This window comes from Pocillopora damicornis, chromosome 9 (genome assembly GCF_964200805.1).
Source record: "Pocillopora damicornis chromosome 9, jaPocDami1.2, whole genome shotgun sequence".
Lineage (NCBI taxonomy): Eukaryota > Metazoa > Cnidaria > Anthozoa > Scleractinia > Pocilloporidae > Pocillopora > Pocillopora damicornis.
In genome coordinates, this window is record NC_142678.1 from 13,998,536 (window position 1) to 14,017,596 (window position 19,061).

At 37.8% G+C, this 19,061-nt stretch overlaps 2 protein-coding genes across 3 annotated transcripts; one reads left to right on the plus strand and one right to left on the minus strand.

Moving 5' to 3' along the window:
* Positions 1-1,663: 1,663 nt before the first annotated feature.
* On the plus strand, positions 1,664-14,947 carry LOC149040300 (EGF-like repeat and discoidin I-like domain-containing protein 3). 2 transcript variants are annotated; one of them, XM_089183021.1, is made up of 7 exons: positions 1,664-1,818; positions 1,909-1,981; positions 4,264-4,592; positions 7,384-7,522; positions 8,018-8,343; positions 10,806-10,944; positions 11,248-11,391. In XM_089183021.1, exons 1-6 carry the CDS (start codon positions 1,816-1,818, stop codon positions 10,884-10,886), a joined length of 951 nt encoding a protein of 316 aa, XP_089039147.1. In that variant the 5' UTR covers positions 1,664-1,815; the 3' UTR covers positions 10,887-10,944; positions 11,248-11,391. The 2 variants fall into 2 exon arrangements, with proteins under 2 accessions (XP_089039147.1, XP_089039146.1); XM_089183020.1 differs by lacking the exons at positions 1,664-1,818; positions 1,909-1,981; positions 4,264-4,592; positions 7,384-7,522 and adding exons at positions 12,845-13,155; positions 14,034-14,947 and having other exon boundaries at positions 8,208-8,343; positions 11,248-11,821.
* A 3,235-nt stretch (positions 14,948-18,182) lies between these two features.
* On the minus strand, positions 18,183-19,046 carry LOC113674873 (low molecular weight phosphotyrosine protein phosphatase). The gene has a single exon (XM_027191371.2). It carries the CDS (start codon positions 19,006-19,008, stop codon positions 18,529-18,531), a length of 480 nt encoding a protein of 159 aa, XP_027047172.2. The 5' UTR covers positions 19,009-19,046; the 3' UTR covers positions 18,183-18,528.
* Between the last annotated feature and the right edge of the window lie 15 nt (positions 19,047-19,061).

Below are 19,061 nucleotides of genomic sequence, written 5' to 3' on the forward strand. Positions count from 1 at the left end.
TTATTAAATACCTCAACCTTGGTGGCAATAAAATTGTAGAGGCCTAAAAATGACAGTGCTGAGTGGCAGTCTTCTTTAAATCCTCGCCGTAATCTTGCCTGATGTTGTTTGGTATAATCAGTGAAACGTTTGCTTTTGTTTGAACCTCTTTGTCCCTTTTTTTGCATTCTTGCTGCTTTTTTCGCTAATCTTTTGAATTTTTGTTTGTATTGTTCTTTTCTGTTTTCCGAATCCCTAATAACATCTTCAAGCTCCTGCTCAATTTTTAATCTCTTTGCCTGCTCTGCGGCTAAATCCAGTTCAGCTTTCCTTTTCTGCCCACGAAGCTGTTGGTTTTCCTCAATCAATGAGTTGTTTTCAAGCTCATGATAGAAAATTTTGAAGGAGTAGTTTTTTGCCTTCCACGCATCAATAAGCTTCTTTATACTTCTCCCCCCACTTTTTGACGCTTTCTTGAACGCTGAATGGAGGAGAGAAATCTTTTTCCTGAAGACATTGAGAATTCTGGAATTTATAACAACTCCGCGAATCTCAGATTCCCTCAATATTTTTTCCACGATTCCCACAATCACAGAATCAGCACTTTCGTCGTTCGGCTCTTGATCAGACTTCTTCGACAGGGAAAATATGAGATAGCTGATTAAAAAAGAATCAGTTCGGTGAAAAAAAATTGAAAAAAATTAAAAAGAAAAAAGAAACAGGTTGGAATACACTTCGATAAGCGCAATTTTTACTTACTTGTTTATTTCGTAAGTAAACCAAGGCAGTTTTTCCCCTTTTGGACCATTTGTTTCTTCGCCGAAATCGTTTTGTGCATCTACCACCACCGCGAGAAGAGCCAGCGAAGAAAAAATCACCAGTGCGTAAACTTCGAGTCCCATTTCCCGAACCCAAACAATATCCAAACCTCATGTATTATACATCAAATTGCGCCAAATTTATTGTTTTTTTCGTATTTCGCGGTAATGACCAGTTTTAGGCATGCGCTTTAGAGTTATAGCCCCAGACTCTATGGCCACTGCTTGAATGTGGCGTGAACCCCTCTTCGATATGTCTGAATCGCTAACCATAAGTTTCAAAAACCCGAACGAAATATTTTAATGATTGCCTTCAAATACAGTGGTATAGAAAGCTTATGTACGTTAGTTTTAGAAACTGAAGGTAAGAAAGATAGCAATTCAAATGAAATACACGAAAAAGAGGAAAATGTTCGAAAATTAGCGTGTTTTTGACTGACCTCAGACTGCGTGACATGTCACGAAAATCTACAGAGGCAGATGTTAAACGTAAGTTTGATATGCCAAATCAGGGACGTTAAGATAACATCCAGCAAGTGCAAACAGCGAGGTGAGTGTCACACAGAAAAGGAGTCAGTAAATCCGCCAAGTTTCTTTTGGCCACAGTCTTGATTTAATGAACTTTTTTGTCTTAAAATAAGATTGGGAAAAGAAAATCACTGCGAGAGATCAAAGAAAATTGCGATGATCACGAAGGACTCAAGAGAACTTCAAACAACTCTGCAAAACTTGCTTCCTGAGCATGACAACTGGCAACCCCGCTGTAAAATAATTGCAAAAAAAAGTTAAGACTTCTTTTGACCTTGTAATATTTCATTCATTGTAAACATCCCAGGTATTTTTAGTACGAAATTCATTATCACGATTTTAGGTTCCTTTCAGCATAGGCGGTGGCCTTTGGTAGAATGAAGTGATACCAACCGAAGCTAAACGAGTCACTTCGAAGCAAGCAAGAGCGGTAGAGTATTCCACCAGGAAATATCAGGAGAGCTGAGCTTCCTACAACACGGCAATTCAAATGGTATTGTAACTTTTTCACTTTGCTTTTTTATAGAACATCAGTTGCTAACTAATTCTCCCCTAAACTGATTTATTTTCTTACCCATTTTAGGCTCATTCGTCTGAGCTAGTGAGTATGCTGCTTCTGTTATTCCTTGCTACACCTGTGTGCTCGTCCTCATCTTGTAAGTGATATTTTGGATTTCTTTAGATTCCTTTCAAAAGACCTCTTATCCTAGCTTCATCAAATCAGCAACTTAATGAATTCCAAACGTTTTCGAAGCAGTATGGCATAGAGACAAATTTCAGTCGAAAGACTTACATTTCATCCGGCAAAGATATGAGGGGATAGACAGGCTTTTTCTAATTTTCCGAGAGGGATGGTTTTACAACAACACAAATTCTTCTTAAAAATTCACTTAAATGCAAAATTAGAAAGCTATAACTCTTTATAGAGGGTAATGATATTCTCTGCTGTCTTGCAGTTTATGACTTTTATGAAAGAGTTTCCAGCAGTCGGAGCCCTGTGTGCGAAAAGATTTCTGAGATCGCCACGAGGCAAACATTGCAACTCGCTAAAGAGAAATGTACGGCGAAAGATTGTTTCGACGTCCAAAAAAAACGATTTTGGAGAGAAATCAACGCTTTTTCGCCACAGTTTTATCATAAGTGGATTAAGATAATGTTGATATGAAGGAAGCGCAAGTACCACGAAACATGTTTTAAAATATACCGATTAAGTTCTCTCCTTGCGAGATCGTCATCGCTTATTGGTCTTGACATAATTATTACAAAATTAGCCATAAATCGCAAGGACATAACTCAATTAAGTATTCTCAGTTGTATTCTTGTATGTACAGCCTGTTTCGATACTTGTTAGCATATTAAACAAACAAATTACGATGCCTGAAAATATACCTTCTCAAAGAGAGAAGTCGTCGTCAGCGAAGATGGAAATTGTATTATCCGAGCTGTTGTTCTATGGATAGATGAAATGAGCAATGAAAAACAAAAGGAAATCCCTGGGTCAAGTGATAATTTGCCGAGATAAATCTAAAGGTATTTGAGCTGCCACTTTTCTCCTCGAACTCCTTGTCCTTGAAGAATCTAAAGATTTAGTTTTGAGCCGATTATAAACGCTGGTTCTATTGACTACCAAAAAAAGGCCATGCAGGTGTTTAATCACTTAATATGTCACGACAATATTTAATGCTCAAGCACACCATTTCAATCTCCTAATGCCTCGAGGTAGTTGTTGAAGCGGTTTGTTTTTTTTTTTTTTTTGCAAAGGCAAGAAAGAAGCTAGAAGTAGACTTAACACACGTAAATAAAAGTGAAAAGGCTCTATTGATTATTTCTCAGCGATTCATTACTAATGTTTCAACAGTTTGAGATCATTACGTGATGTCAATTTCACGATAACCCAAGCGCGTGGAGAGTTAATCGCTAGATTTTACTAAATATTTCTCGATTGTTCGAACAAAACCTTGCGCTACCCTTATATCAATATTACCCACACTCATTTCTGATAAAACAACGACGAAAAAGTGACGATCTCTCACCAAAATCGATTTTTTTGAATGTCGAAACAACCTTTCGCCATACATTTCCCTCAAGCAAGTTGCAACGTTTGCCCAATGGCGATCCCAGAAATCTTTGCGCAAACACAAGGATCCGATTACTGGCAACTTAATCATTGTCACTTATTTAAACCTACGAAGCTGAAACTGATAGGACTTAATTATTGTTTAGCCTGGATCATCGCATTAGATATCAAACGATTTCAGTGGGTCTAATCTGATTCTTTCGAATCAATACCTTCATCTATTGTTTATCAATTCATAGTTGACATACAGCGAAGGTCATGTGTGATTTTCTTCCATGTTTTTACATGCTATAAGTTTTAGACACCCCTATGTTTTTAAAACGACAAATCACCCCACATGTCATATTAATTGCTCGATTTCATTGCAAGGTTAAGTATATTATAGCACACTGTTAAAGACGACCTAGTTTTATCATTTTAGCCATATTTTCCAGCGCATTACTATGTCTGCGTTCTTTTTCTTTTTTTCATCTTTTTCATCATTATATTATTATGCCTTTGGTCTCATTCAATGTCCTTAAATATATCTCATGTTTTTTATTAGTATACGTTATTTACGTTATCTTAGTTCAAATCAGGACTGCCAACTCACTTACAACTGATAATAATAAGGTTACATTGACTTTCTGCATGTTTTACGATAGCTGTATGGTTACCGAAGGTCACTTTAAATTTATGATGGCAGTTTACTGAGAGCTGTGCTTGTTTTGAAAAGGCCAGATAAAGCACAGTTTATCGAAGTTACCACAATCTGTTTTACTTTTTACTGAACGGCAGTTTTTGTCATTTTTTTTTGCCACTTTCATTCATGTTGGTCGTTTTATCTTGCCCAGCCAGTATTTCTCTTTTTCTTGTTTAAAGCGTGTTCAACACCGATGGGTATGGAGAACGGACAGATAAGGGACGCTCAGATCACTGCCTCTTCAGAATATAATGAGAATCATGCCGCAGCCCAGGGAAGGTTGAACTTCAAGGCCGGTGGAGGCAAAACAGGGGCATGGACAGCAGGTTCAAAAAATGCATATTATGAATGGCTTCGGGTGGACCTTGGTAGATACCGAACAGTGACAGGGATAGCCACACAAGGACGAAATGACGCATACCAGTGGGTAACCTCGTATATCCTTCAGTACAGCGAGGATGGAGTTACCTACGTTTCTTATAAAGAACAAGGACAGAGCTCAGCGAAGGTAAGCAATGCTTAAAACCGACATAATCTTACTTATTGTTAAAATAATTTCGAGTGCCACCCTAATTTGAGTCAAGGCCTACTTTCAAAAACGTCCATTATTTGCATATAGCGTTTGCTGGTCTTTGCGGATAATAGAAACTGGATTGGTATAAAAATATGACAGGGAAACTTTTAAATGATAATGATTATACTTTTACGAAGAGCCAAATTTGTCTTTTAATTATTCACTTGAAGGGCGGCCGATGTAATTTCTGAGGCTTGCTTGACAGCGTTGATCGCAATCGCTCTGACACCGTCATGATTAATTTAAACAGTTATGCCAGTTTGGCCGTACTTTTCATATTCCTGTTTTTTCTGTTTTTGAACAAGAAGCTATATGTACTAAAACGAGTGTCTTTGATTTTTATTACCGTGCGTAAATTTTGCATTCCAACTGAGCATGAAAACCTATAAAACTATTCCTGCTTGTCCATTTCGTTTTCTCTTTGAGAATTTTAAGTCAGCTCACGTTCTCTCTAAGTAAATTACGGCGCTTGGCATGTTTACAAACGTTTTTTGGTTCTTATGTTGCAACTTGCCTGCTCGGTTGTTCCGAAATGTCACTGCTATTAATTACCGAAAAAAAAAGCTAGAGAGAAGTCTGGGAAATAGTCGGACCTCAGTACAATTTGGCAAATGGTGTGACAGCTTTAGCTTAGCTCTATGTTCTGTACTGTGATAGAGCACGCTCTTTCCATGACAGTGCGCGTTATATTCGAACTTCATCATAATTATGAATGGCCTTGTTTACTCCCCTAAACATAGCAGATTGTATCCGCGGCGTACGTAGACGACACAGTGATATTTTATGCCGACAGCATGCCAGAAAAATTAAACAGGTTATAAATGTAGATCTTGCATGTCGACAAATGGCAAGAGGCAAATGGCAAATGGCAAATGGCATGAGGAGAAACAAGTTCAGTAGTATTCATAACTGCGAGGATCGCTTCCATATTCGTTTCTTCAACCGCAGTGCACATATATGATTTTCATATATTTATTGTCATGCATTCACCAAGGAACTGTATTTGGTAAGCAGCATATTAAGCCCAACTTTAAATGCGATGACACCGAAACTCCTGTTCCGAAAGATCTTGAGATTCTCGGATTCAAAATTGACGAAAAAATGTAATTCGAGAATCACATAGACAATGTATACAGAAAAGCCTCTTAGCAGATTGAAGTACTCGGGCGAATGAAAAAGATCCGCTCGTTCAAAAAGAGATGGAATCTCTATCTACTTCGCTTTTATCCTTTCGCGACTTAACTGTTACTCAGAGACTTGGCATTTTTTGATTGTAGTAAAGTTCCTACTGCTAAACTGAAAAAATTAAACGAGCACGCTCATACAGTCAAACACCGTTTAGTTAACTTCTCAGCGGAAAAGGTCTGCCATCACTTGAATATCAACGCATCGCTTTATCGGATAACCTGCAAAGTCTACCCTGCTATAAATTATGAACACACATCAACAAGCATTAGCGAACTGCTTAAACTCAGAAACAATAAATACAAACTAAGAGGAACTGACATTAAAGCTACCAAAGACCAAAACATCGAATTGCGGCCTAATTCTTGGAGGAACATTGCACCGAAATTATGGAACTCAATACTGGACAAAATTAGTTCAGCACTATCTTTGAAGGCTTTTAAAAACAGCATAAGAAAATTAGACCTTCTAGTTCTCCTATTCCCATCTTGTTTTCAATTCTTTAATTTACAGTGACATAAAGAGTTCTTTTTTGTCTTTCTTAACATTTATTGTACCAAATTTTTACACTAAGTACAGAAACTTTTATCGCCCAACAAAAACAATTGTTATTATACCTAGGAAGGCTCCTCAGGGTGTTTGCTCAATGTTGGCGTGCGCGCCAGCGTATTGTTTTTCCAAAAAATTTCCATGTTTTCGCTTTTCTTTTCGGGCTACTAAACCATCAAAAGGGCGATAAGCAAGGTTCGGACTATCGTTTGCTGTAGTAAAAATTATCAAAATAATTTTCGCTAAGGCTCCACAATGGAAGACGCTCGCCAGTGATAATTTGGCTTTGCCTTTGATTTTCTTCGAATTACTTCAGTGAGATCTCTCAAAATTTTCACAGTTTGTGAAAATTGTCCAGTCGATCATGTAAAAGCCGTAAAAACATAGGGGTTACAAAGACAGTTTCTTCGCTATTTCCAAGTTTGTGTTTTCTTCCTCTATCTCAAATTTGGCCTTATGAACTTTTTAATCAACTGGCACAAGGCAGGGCCCAAATGTTTATCGATTCAGCAAATCTTAAGAAATTCCACCGTAGGAAACGCCATAAATCTCACTCGAAAGATCCCTATCGGTAGATGAGCGTGCGTAGACTTTCGAACCTGTCACCTTTTAGCAATCTTTCCCACGGTATTTTCTTTTCGGTTGACCTTTTTCATGTTTCAGGCGTAGAAGGCCTATAAATCTTACGAGTACAGTTGCTGGAAACCCTAGATTCCGTCACATAGAGATTTTATTGTGTCAAACTGTTTTTAACACGCTTTTTCAGATAATGACGTTTGTTTTGACATTTTTAAAGCTCGCGTTATATTCGTACCCAGATCTCGTGCAGTCAAAAAGCCCTATGGAGCCTCCTTAAATTGATTCAATTATTCCATTTTAATTTATATTCTGTGTAACGCCTGGACACTAGCATGCGAGTGTTTCTCGATTTACACAATACAACGATATTTATGGAACCAGTTGATGGCTTACTAAACAATTTTTTTTTAAGCGATTCAGTGGAAATACTGACCAGGAAAGCATTGTTTATCACAAGTTACAGCCACCGATTCAAGCTCGTTTCATCGTACTCACACCTGTAGGCTATTATAGTCACATGTCACTCAGGATGGAGCTCTATGGCTGTTTAGGTATCAATTTCACCTTATGTATGCAAAGAAATATTTTGCTAAATGTAGAGACTGGCCGAAGGGCCTGACTGTCTTCCAGACTAGACTAGCCGATCATGACTGACTGACGAATGGAACAAACGAACAAACGAATTGTTAAAATGAAGAATGAAGCGAATGCTTGAAGAATAACAGATTGATGGACTAATTAACTGACTGACTGACTAATTGACTCACCGAAATCTATGTGTGTACTTTTTTATCATTAGGTCATAGATTATCTCCTTTCTGTCCGCATAAACAAAAATTAGCACAACAAAGAACAAAGGAATGTCGTTTTTTGAAAGAAGGATAATGTTGAATGACGTGAATGAAGTGAATCGTTTATGAGAAGGGAGCTATTCTTTTGTCTTCGTGGGGCCCATAAAACTTTCATTCTGGCCGTCTTGAGTTAAGGACGTACTCTTTGAATAACTACTTAAAAACACCCTCAGGTCCTTCTCTCTTGGTTTATAGGGTGTCATACACCTCTGGGTATGGAGAAAGGAGGGATAAAAGATGCTCAAATCACAGCCTCTTCAGAATACAGCGTTCAACATGCTGCAAAGTTTGGAAGGCTGAACTTCAAGGCAAGTGCAGAAGAGCAGGGAGGATGGTCAGCAGGCTACGCTGCTGCCAATCAGTGGATTCAAGTGGATCTTAGAAAGTACACTGTAGTGAAAGGAATAGCGACACAAGGGATAAATGGTTACAGCCAGTGGGTGACGAAATACAAGCTGCAGTACAGCGACGATGGAGTAAACTTTCACTATTACGGACAATCTGATCAGAGTCCACCAAAGGTAAGGCTTTCTTTAAGTACCTCTTTCTTCTGCTGGGAACAAAAGACGGCCCTGAAGTGGTAAGGTTTTTTCCGGCTTATCTTCAGATTGGTAAAAGTATTGGCCTCACACTAAGTTTAACTTTGAGGAGAAAGGGTTTTAGTAAAAAGAGACAGAAAAGAAAGAAACTCCAGGCGTGAACATAATTTTTCTATCACGCATGGCTGGGAAATTTTTTAGCCCACCAAACCGCAGTCGTATAAGCTAGAATAGTGGAGCTAGTAGTGTGCGTGAAGCGCAGTGAAATAGATAAGAAAGTATGGAAATAAAAAAACTAATTTTTTCGTCATTTGTTGTAAGTGTTCGACCCGACAACGCGCAAGATTTTTCCAGTTCCCAGTTGCAGTGTGGGTATACTTACACCTCGGGTTACTCATGTTCGACCTTGCTCAGCGGACGACTGAGCTGACTACTGGGCTCTGACTTGATTTGATGACAAATTCCATTTTTACCGCTTTTTTCCTGATCTTTCGTAACGACTCAAGTACAGTTACTATTACGGCAGAGGATATTCCATTAAGTTAAACTTTGAGCAGACAGGGTTTGATAAAAAGGTAGAGGAAAAGAAAGAAAGAGAAAAAAGACAGGCGAGGCGCGAAGAATAAGGCACGAAGTATTAAACTTTGAAAAGGCGGAAATCTGAAATGCATAGATCCTCTCACTGAGTCTGGCAATGCCAAATACCCTCCTCTTTATTACCTTTTATTACCTATTATTATATATTACCTCGACTCTTAGTCGTGGTAATTGCCAGTTTCTCTCTGAACCTAACAAAAGATGTCAAACATCTTATTTGTTGAAAGATAGAGGGGCCGCAGCCAGGATAAAACATCTTGTAAAATTTAAAAAACGATCTCTGGCTAAAACTTTTAAAAATACGAGCTTTCGGCTGTTTGCGCTACAGCCTTCAACGGGTAAAATGATAAAAAGGTAAGAAATACTAGGTGTGAAGTACAAAGTAGGAAATTAAAAATGCTAATAACTAAGAATGTTTGTTAAAAATACTAGGTGTGAAGTACAAAGTAGGAAATTAAAAATGCTAATAACTAAGAATGTTTGTTAAAAAGAATGTTGTATTGTCCAGGCAAAGGACAGGAATTGTTGTCCGCATTGGGAGTTAACTTGGAATGCCACGCTTCTAGTGTTTTTCTTGTTCTAAAACTGCCTTTGTCAATAATAGATGCATTATCAAAGTCTATTGCGTGATTATTGGCCCAGACGTGATTGGAAATTCTTGAGCCTTTTGCCACGGTTTTCACATTTCTGAGGTGTTCTTTCTTTCTTGTGTTGAAGGCCCTGCCAGTCTCACCAATATAACACCATGAACAGTCACCACAAGGAATTTTATAAACAACATTTGTTTGAGATTCCAATAATGGTCGAAATTTTGGGGCCGGGAACTGTTGTTGGAGGGTGATAAGTGGTTTGTTTACCACTGTGATGTCGTGTTTTTTGAGGACACGAGTCAGAGGTTCTGTTACGCCTTTAATGTATGGAAGAGAGGCGAACGACTTGCGTGATTCGGACGCCTCGACCATCTTGAAAAATGTGCCAACAAGTTCCTCCGGGGACAACACTGTTGAGCGTCGGGTTTTTTGTCCTCCTTTTTTTGTCCTCAAAAAACACGACATCACAGTGGTAAACAAACCACTTATCACCCTCCAACAACAGTTCCCGGCCCCAAAATTTCGACCATTATTGGAATCTCAAACAAATGTTGTTTATAAAATTCCTTGTGGTGACTGTTCATGGTGTTATATTGGTGAGACTGGCAGGGCCTTCAACACAAGAAAGAAAGAACACCTCAGAAATGTGAAAACCGTGGCAAAAGGCTCAAGAATTTCCAATCACGTCTGGGCCAATAATCACGCAATAGACTTTGATAATGCATCTATTATTGACAAAGGCAGTTTTAGAACAAGAAAAACACTAGAAGCGTGGCATTCCAAGTTAACTCCCAATGCGGACAACAATTCCTGTCCTTTGCCTGGACAATACAACATTCTTTTTAACAAACATTCTTAGTTATTAGCATTTTTAATTTCCTACTTTGTACTTCACACCTAGTATTTTTAACAAACATTCTTAGTTATTAGCATTTTTAATTTCCTACTTTGTACTTCACACCTAGTATTTCTTACCTTTTTATCATTTTACCCGTTGAAGGCTGTAGCGCAAACAGCCGAAAGCTCGTATTTTTAAAAGTTTTAGCCAGAGATCGTTTTTTAAATTTTACAAGATCTTATTTGTTGTATAAAGAAGACTAAAAAGAAAAAAACTAAGCCTACCGTCGAACTACCGTTATGTACCTTTGACTTCCCGTGTTTGTCTCCACCGCAGCATTCCCCCCCCCCCCCCCCCATATGCTTCTTCCTTGCATTCTTTTCTGGTTTTATTGTTCACTTATCTATTTTCATTGTTAGTTCTTCGAAGGAAATAAAGACGCAGACAGTATTGTCTACCACGATTTGTACCCTCCGATCAAAGCACGTTTTATCAGATGAAGGCCTACAGAATGGTCTGTCCATGTCTCACTGCGGATGGAGCTCTTCGGTTGCTTAGGTATGACATTTACATGATGTGTGTGATGGGTTACTGACCCATATACCGACCTATCGAATGAAGACTGATATACAGAATGACCAAATGCACAATCGACATACTGACTAATCAGCTAATCTACTTAGCGACCGAAGGATCTAATTTTAATCAGGTTTGCTTTATCTTTTGCGCCAAATTTAACATCTTGGGCATAAAGAGCGAGATAATACAAATTCACGGCACGTGAATACATCGGTTCTCTGCATACACATCCCAAAGCTGTGTTTTTATGTCGCTAACACTGACTTTATAACTGGAATATAGATCCCTCAGCGAAGCTACAATGTAACCGCAAAAACATGACAATACACATTCCTAAGACCCTCCTTCCTGGTATCAACCGTGAGCATCTCCGACTCCTGGACACGAAATGCAAAGCTGAAGAAGATGACACTTATTACAGTCTAACAGCACCGCTTACCGGGTGTAAAACTACACGCAGGCACACGGCTACGGCAGTCGTTTACTCCAATGTGGTTTTGAAAGTCCCCACAGCTTCCAAAAATGCTAAGATACGAGAGCTGAAAATACAGTTCAGCTGTTTTTTTTCCAGTCATGGCGTGGTGTCATCTGTTGGTTGGAGAGCAATCAACAAAAAAGTTATAATTAGTGAAGAAGGGCAAGGAAACTTAACTCTCGTTTTGAATATGTTCCCTGACAAGAAATTTGCGGTTCCTTACACGGAAGAGGATTTTCCTCTCTTTGTGGCGCAGAAACGTCTTTTCTTGGAGGTATCAGTGATAACTGATGAGCAGCTGTCAATTATAGCTGATCGATGTTATACCACGCCCACTCGTGAGATAGAAAATGCACCGAAGTATGAGTTCATTTCGAAAGGGTGAGCCAATTATTTGATTACCTCTTTTTGTGTCGTTTAAACTTTATTTCAGAGCCAGAGCTCGCTCTCATTAAAATGGTAATTAAACTGAGAGGAGTGGAATTCGGTCTGAAATCTTTAGCGTGATTTCAAAATCAAACGAGCGCGCAACACGAGTTTGATTTGATATCAGAAGTAGTTGTCCTTAATGAAATACATCCATTGTGAAATCTTAAAATTCAGTCGCTCAAATGCAATAATTTTTAAGTCTGTAAAATATTCTATTGATTCAGTATTGATCGAGGTTTTTATTAATTTGATTGGACACTTAAGACAAGCCTTGAAATTTGATTTGTTGTTGTGTTTTAGTAAAGCATTTTTCATTGACTTGGAAAAAGATGCGATTAAGAGCAAAGAATGGCGCGATTTGTGATTAAATCTAATCGATGAGAGCCAATCAGATTACAAGGATCACCGGTGATTTCAAAATGGATGTAACAGATATGTAAATTGTCTAGGCAGTCAAAAACTTTAAACTCGATAAAGTTCTTTGATAAATTTACAATGATTCTAACAATTACTTATAGAAGTTATAATTTATGTCGCCCATTTGGTTCTAGTTCTGCTTTAGTAGGTGGTATATATCCGTTTAGCAGAGAAATGTATCAGTCAAAGAGAGGTCATCAAATTGGCTTTAGAGAACATGACCACCTATTGCTCTCGCAAAATCTGGCCCTAGACAAAAACGGCTACCTTTCAATGCCTGAGATGTTGTATGCGGAAATTTCGCGAAAATCAGGCACATTACGGAAATGCAATATAATGCGAAACAAATCAATGAGTCTATCGACACGACGTATGTCCTCTACAGACAACATCGCGTTCTTTGGTCCAAATGGGTTAAGATGTAATCGACTTAAACGTAGAAGAAAGGTAGTAGCGGTTGAAACGGTTTTGTTTTGTTCGACAATGTTGTTATTTGTTTGATTGAATTCCCTAAACGGCAATATAAACCAGATTATAACCTAGAATTTTTCTTTTTAGATGTCCAAACTATCCCTCCGTGGTCTACCATCCTAATCCCTCGATCAACTTGCAGCGGTTTAGTCTTGAAACCGCTAAATTCATTGGTACCGATTCGTTTGTGTTTGTTTACTGCCACGCAATCGTATGCAACGCAACCGACCCAGATTCCCAGTGTGCGAAGAAGTGTCCAGCGGGTAACCGAGGGAAACGTCAAGTTAGCGACCACGAGATGGATGCAGCGTATTCTTTGGCCCAGGGTCCACTCCTTCTTGTTAGCGAGAAGAAAGAAGAGAAGAAAAGCAATGATGGAGCCAGTAACGAGATGAATGGTAAGTACGCAAACTCCAAAATAAAACATTCCCAAAGAAACATCTTGTACTGTACAAGGAACTAAGTCACGCCTATAACTCAAAATGTAATTTAGTTCTCCGAAATTATGATTAGAAGCCGGAGATTGCCTTTGTAGGCGCGAATTACTGGTGTGACTACAGTTGCCGCGCGGCGCTTGGGGAGCCTAAAAAAAAAACATTCTTCTGCCAACCTCCAACGCCGATAGCTGTCATGTTTGTTTGTTTGTTTGTTTGTTTTCTTTTTTGTTTTGTTTTGTTTTTTTGTTTTTGTTTTGTTTTTTGAGTGTGTGTGTGTGTTGTTCTCCCTTTTGGGGGGGTCTTGGGTTTTCAGCCTCTCTCATTATCAGGCCCTTGAAAAGATGACCATTAGAAATCTTGATAGATTACTTAAAACCTCAAAGGTTTTATTGTGTATTGGTACAGAATCTTTGTTTGGTCATCAGAAGGTTCTTTGAGATTTTGTATCGGGATTTAGAATGTGAAAGTCCGCAGAAATATTGAAGCTGGATGAACAGCATTGTGACTTTGCCAGCTAGCAAGTCAACATATCAAAATTCTTGCATTTTCGGTTGAGTACTACAATAAAAAAAGGGAAAGACATCTAACATGGGCCTTAAAATGATTTTAGGGCTTCCAAATCAACATTTCCCTCGTCCCAGCCCCAAGACAGCGCCATGTTGACCACAATTAAAGATAAATTACACAAAATACACAAACAGTCAAATAAATTTGGGTTTACTTAAGATGGTCGGATGTAGTGATGATTTAACTACCGATAAACTAAAAAAGATGTCTGTATGATATCTTAATATCTGTCTGTTGTACTTAACTAATCAATTACCTTCTCAACTCTCTAGCCTCTGATACTACCTTCGTGGTAGGTCTGGTAATGATATGCGTTGCTTGCTTGGTGGCCATGGGAACTGGACTGGTAATCTTTAAGAAGTTACGAGACAAGCGGTCTGCTGCAGAGGTTTTCAGTGGTCACGAGAAGCAAAAGCCTGGACATTGATAATACAGACTGGACTGGACTGGACTGAACCGGCCTTAATGGACACTTGAGTTTGAGAAATACATAGTCTTAGATGCACAGTTAGCTCACTTTAAATGTTCTATAGGGACTCAGTGTTTCACAAGTAGACTAGCTTCCAAACAACTTATTTCAATTACCTTGATCTTTCTGTCTTCCCGGTGTCGCCAATCATTAGACGTCGTAATTACAATTTCTTAGTCTAGGAATCACAGCACTTTTCGATTGAACTTCAGTGTTGTTGTAACCCCTTATTCATTATCTGGCATATTGGAAGATATTATGTAGCATTTTAATGCTTAAAAATTGTATTTCTCAAGTTCAGGCTCACTTTTATTCCTAAAAATTTTGAGTCATAGTCTTAAAACTTAAACTCTGTCAATATCACAAGAAACACTTTTGCTTGTTAAGGCAGTCAGTCAACAGAGTTCAGTTTGCAAGGCTACACAAAATTTTATTACTGTTCCATGACGCCAAAAATATATGATCTAAAGAAATTAATGATGCAAAGCTTTTAGTATTATTTTGAAACGAGTAATGGGTAGAATGCACAATAGCTTAAGGTTCTTTCTACTTTTCATATATTTTTTCTTTTTGAGCGCGGTAGATTTATTTTCTTAAAATAACAAACTAATTTTATCATCTAAAAACACTTCACTTAGTCATAAACGTAGCAATGTTGTCAATTTTGTCTTGAGGTACAATACTGGTAGCTTGCTGCTGTTAAAATAAAACAAGTATGGGTTTTTCTCGCCATGAAAAATTATCTAAACTCTGATAGAGTTTCCCTCATTCATATTTACAGTTTTCATTTTACTCTAAATTGAAACTATATCCAACTACCGTGAACGAGTGATTTTTCCAGGTTTTGTACTTGATCTATTTGAGATCAAGGATTATAGAAAATTTATGAAAAATCAGGAAGCCGGTTCTCAATTCATCACATTCGGTAGAGGACCTACTTGGATTCATGGAATTGCAAAAAAAAAAAAAAAAGGCCGAAAGTTGTCGATCTTGAAGAAAAAAAGGTAAATATATTAGTATCAGTTCTGGAAACCCATCGGTATGCTTTATGTTAACCTGTATTAATTAATGAAGAAATCTTTCAATTACCGTCATTACAAATTCACCTGAACCTATCAAACTGAGGAAGGTTGAGTCTGCTAGACTAAACGTTGAGTTCCCAGACTAAGCCAGTGTTTTGTTCGAATGCAGGGTGAACGCTCGAAACGTCAGCTTCGAAACCCTTCACTGCGGCCAATTTACATCATCAACTCAATTGATAAAACCAAATCATGTTTCCAATAATCTTGGTCTATCTGTTCGTTCTTCTGTTTAACAACACGACATTCCATCGTTAATGCTAATTCAAATTGCGTTCAAAAGAGGATGACTGTTGACCTATTGCCTTACCTCCGATTAACCAACACTCAGTCAGACTAAGGATACGAGAACTGCGTTTGCGCACTCACTATAGTAAACGGTTTCTTACTACCGTTTCTTACTAGATAAAACCATGTTGAAATCTCGCAGGAATACCAGACTTAAACTCATAGGATTTCTTTGACAATCACTAATTCGATTCAGACGGGTTAAGTATTTTATGTCGTAGCCGATCTTGCGTTTGGGTTACCTTCAGTCCCTCACTTGGCCAGCATCAAATTTTCGTTTTTAAGTACGTTGTTACTGTGAAGCGTTCACTGGAGATTCACGAGAGTTCTTTTAAGTTTTGCGTTTTTATGGACCGGAGTGAAGTCGAGATCCATGAAAACGGAAAAAAAGAACGAGGTTAGTTAATCCAGTCATCTTGAACAAACAAGCTTGGTCAATAGAGGATTTACTATATAGCAAAAGATCATCGCTTTATTAAGAATCCCCAATCCCCAGCGGGCAAGATGGACCCATCTTGTCCGCTGGGGTAGCCAATCAGAACACAGGCATTGTCAGCGATATAAATAAAGAAAAGAATGATTGCCTCTAGCGAGCACTGATCGCTCTAAATCATAGGGGATACGAATCTTCCATGAATTCCTGGATAACCAGCAGCAAAGAAAAATTATCAAACAGAAAAAAGGCTCCAAAAAGGAAACAACCACAGAGGCCACACGGCACAAGAGAACACAGAGGTTTAGAACTGGTGCAGATGCCGAGATGTCGTAGGCGACGATAAGAAAAAATAAGAAGCTAAAGCTAGTGCAATATAACTGGGGGTGATGGCCTTCAGGCTGCTTCCTGCCACTAAAATAAAAAAATAATTATCAAGAACAAATAAGGGGAAGAGAAAAGCCTCTTGTCAACACCCTGAACTGCTTTCAAATCTGGTATATATTTGCCTCCATTGAAGGCTGCAGGAAGGAAGAGGGGGAAGTGCAGTTTTTTTTTGGAAACCCTAAAAAACACTTGTTACATTGCTCAATCTGCATTCAGTTCATTGTTTTTAACTGTCTAGGTTTAACTTTTGAGTCAGTGTGTGTTTATATGCATGAATTAATATGTCACACAGATAGACTGAAACTTTCAGGGCCAATGAGTGTCTCTTTATGAAAAAAACCTGAGTTCCCAGTTCAGTGAAACTGGTATTCCTGTGGTTATCAGGCTAGTAAATTTTTCATAGGAGCATTTCATTTTCTTTTTATATATCTATCTATCTATCTATCTATATATATATATATATATATATATATATATATATATATCTATCTATATATCTATTTATTTATCTATATATATATATATATATATATTTATCTATCTATCTATATATATCTATCTATCTATATGTATGTATGTATATATATATATATATATATATATATATATATATATAAATCAACACAAAATCTAACCACCCACCCACTGTCATCAAACAAATACCTGCAGCCATCTATCTTATCATCTAACAAAGAAACATTTGACAAAGCCTTTCTACAACAAAGCCCTTATATCAAGTGGATTCAGCACAAACCTTCACTACTTCAAGAAAAACACAACCAAACCCATGAAAAGAAATAGAAAATGAAACATCATCTGGTTTAACCTCCCATACAGCAAAAATGTCCAAACCAACATAGCTAAAAGCTTCCTCAACATAATCAAGAAACACTTCCCACCAAACCACAATCCGCACCCTGTCTTCAACAAGAACAACATGAAAGTCAGCTACAGCTGCATGCCGAACATCCAAACATGGGCAGCATCATCAACAACCACAACAAGAAAATCCTTACCAACAACAACACTACACCGCAAAATGGATGCAACTGTAGAAAAAAAAAAGACCAATGCCCACTAGACAACAACTGCCTCACCACTAGTGTAATCTACAAAGCCAACGTGACTACAGACAAAGACGACATGGGAAAGAACTACATTGGACTAACTGAAGGAGCATTCAAACATCGATATATGCAACATAAACTATCATTCCGAAACAGAAAATAAGCCAACAACACTGAACTAGCAAAACACATCTGGAAACTCAAGGACAACAATGAAAACTACAAAATAAGCTGGTCTATCATCTCTTCAGCAAGTGCCTATGACAATATTTCCAAATGATCTAGCCTCTGCCTAATTGAAAAACTCTACATTATTGAAGCCAACAAAGTAAGCAACCTTAACAAAAGAACTTAATTAATTTCCAAATGCTGCGATGAAAACAATTACTCCCTTATGAAAATCGACATCAGATTAAAATAGACTTACTAATTAACTAACTACTGTATATATATTTAAACTAAGTGAGGCATACTCTTCACTAAAATCTGTCTGACAATCGCATAAGCTTGAAACTCAGAGTCACAGAAAAGTGTGTCTTATTGATTTGTCCAATTTTCAGACATATATTTATATATCTATCTATCTATCTATCTATCTATCTATCTATCTATATATATATATATATATATATATATATATGTATGTATATTACTTTACTTTCTGGTTTCCTCAAATGATTAAGTGATAAATACTAAAATTTTTCGCCTTTGATCCCTTTACATCCACTTTATTGTCAGAAGATAAATTATTTATTATATCATTAGGATCATTACTGTTTACTTATCTTTTACTATCTTTGTTGACTCTAGTGATTTAGTAGGCTTTTGGACGGTTGTTCCCAACTTCATTGGCACTACCCCCAAATATAAAGGAGGGGGGAATTCTTGAAGGGGAGAATCCGAGCATATATCCATATTTGTGACAAATGGATCATAAAGGCTACTGCTTGTGTGGCTAATGTTCATCAAAAGTTTGTCAATTTGATTCAAAATAAATTGTAACACATTGTAGACCTAATGGCTGAAAAATCGTCAATTCCTTCGTTAACATTGTCTCAGAAATTCTACACAGCATCTATAAATATGATCGAACATGACTTCAAAATCTGAAATGTCTCCATAGTAAGGATCGTGAATTATCAACTCTCCTTTGGGATCATATGTTCCAAACAGTTTTACCTCCGCTCGTGCAGTTCCATCGGTTGGCTTAAAAGTTTCATTCAGATCACGTACATTGCTTTCATCAAAGGCCAGTATTACATCGAAACGACGAAAATCATCTTCGTGAACTTGCCTTGCTCGGTGATTATTCACAATTCCATGTTTCTTCAATACTTGCAACCCTCGCTTGTCTGAGCGAAGTCCTTCGTGGAGATCAAGAATTCCAGCGCTGTCGATCTCCCATTCATTTCTATCGTCGCGTTCCTGTACAAGGTGTCTAAAGATTGCTTCAGCGGATGGAGAACGACAAATATTCCCGAGACAAACGAACAGGATTTTGCGATTTTTGTTAGAATCCGCCATCTTAGATTGGAAGCCTCCCCTATCATTTATGCGTCTTCGAGTGTAACTTCGTA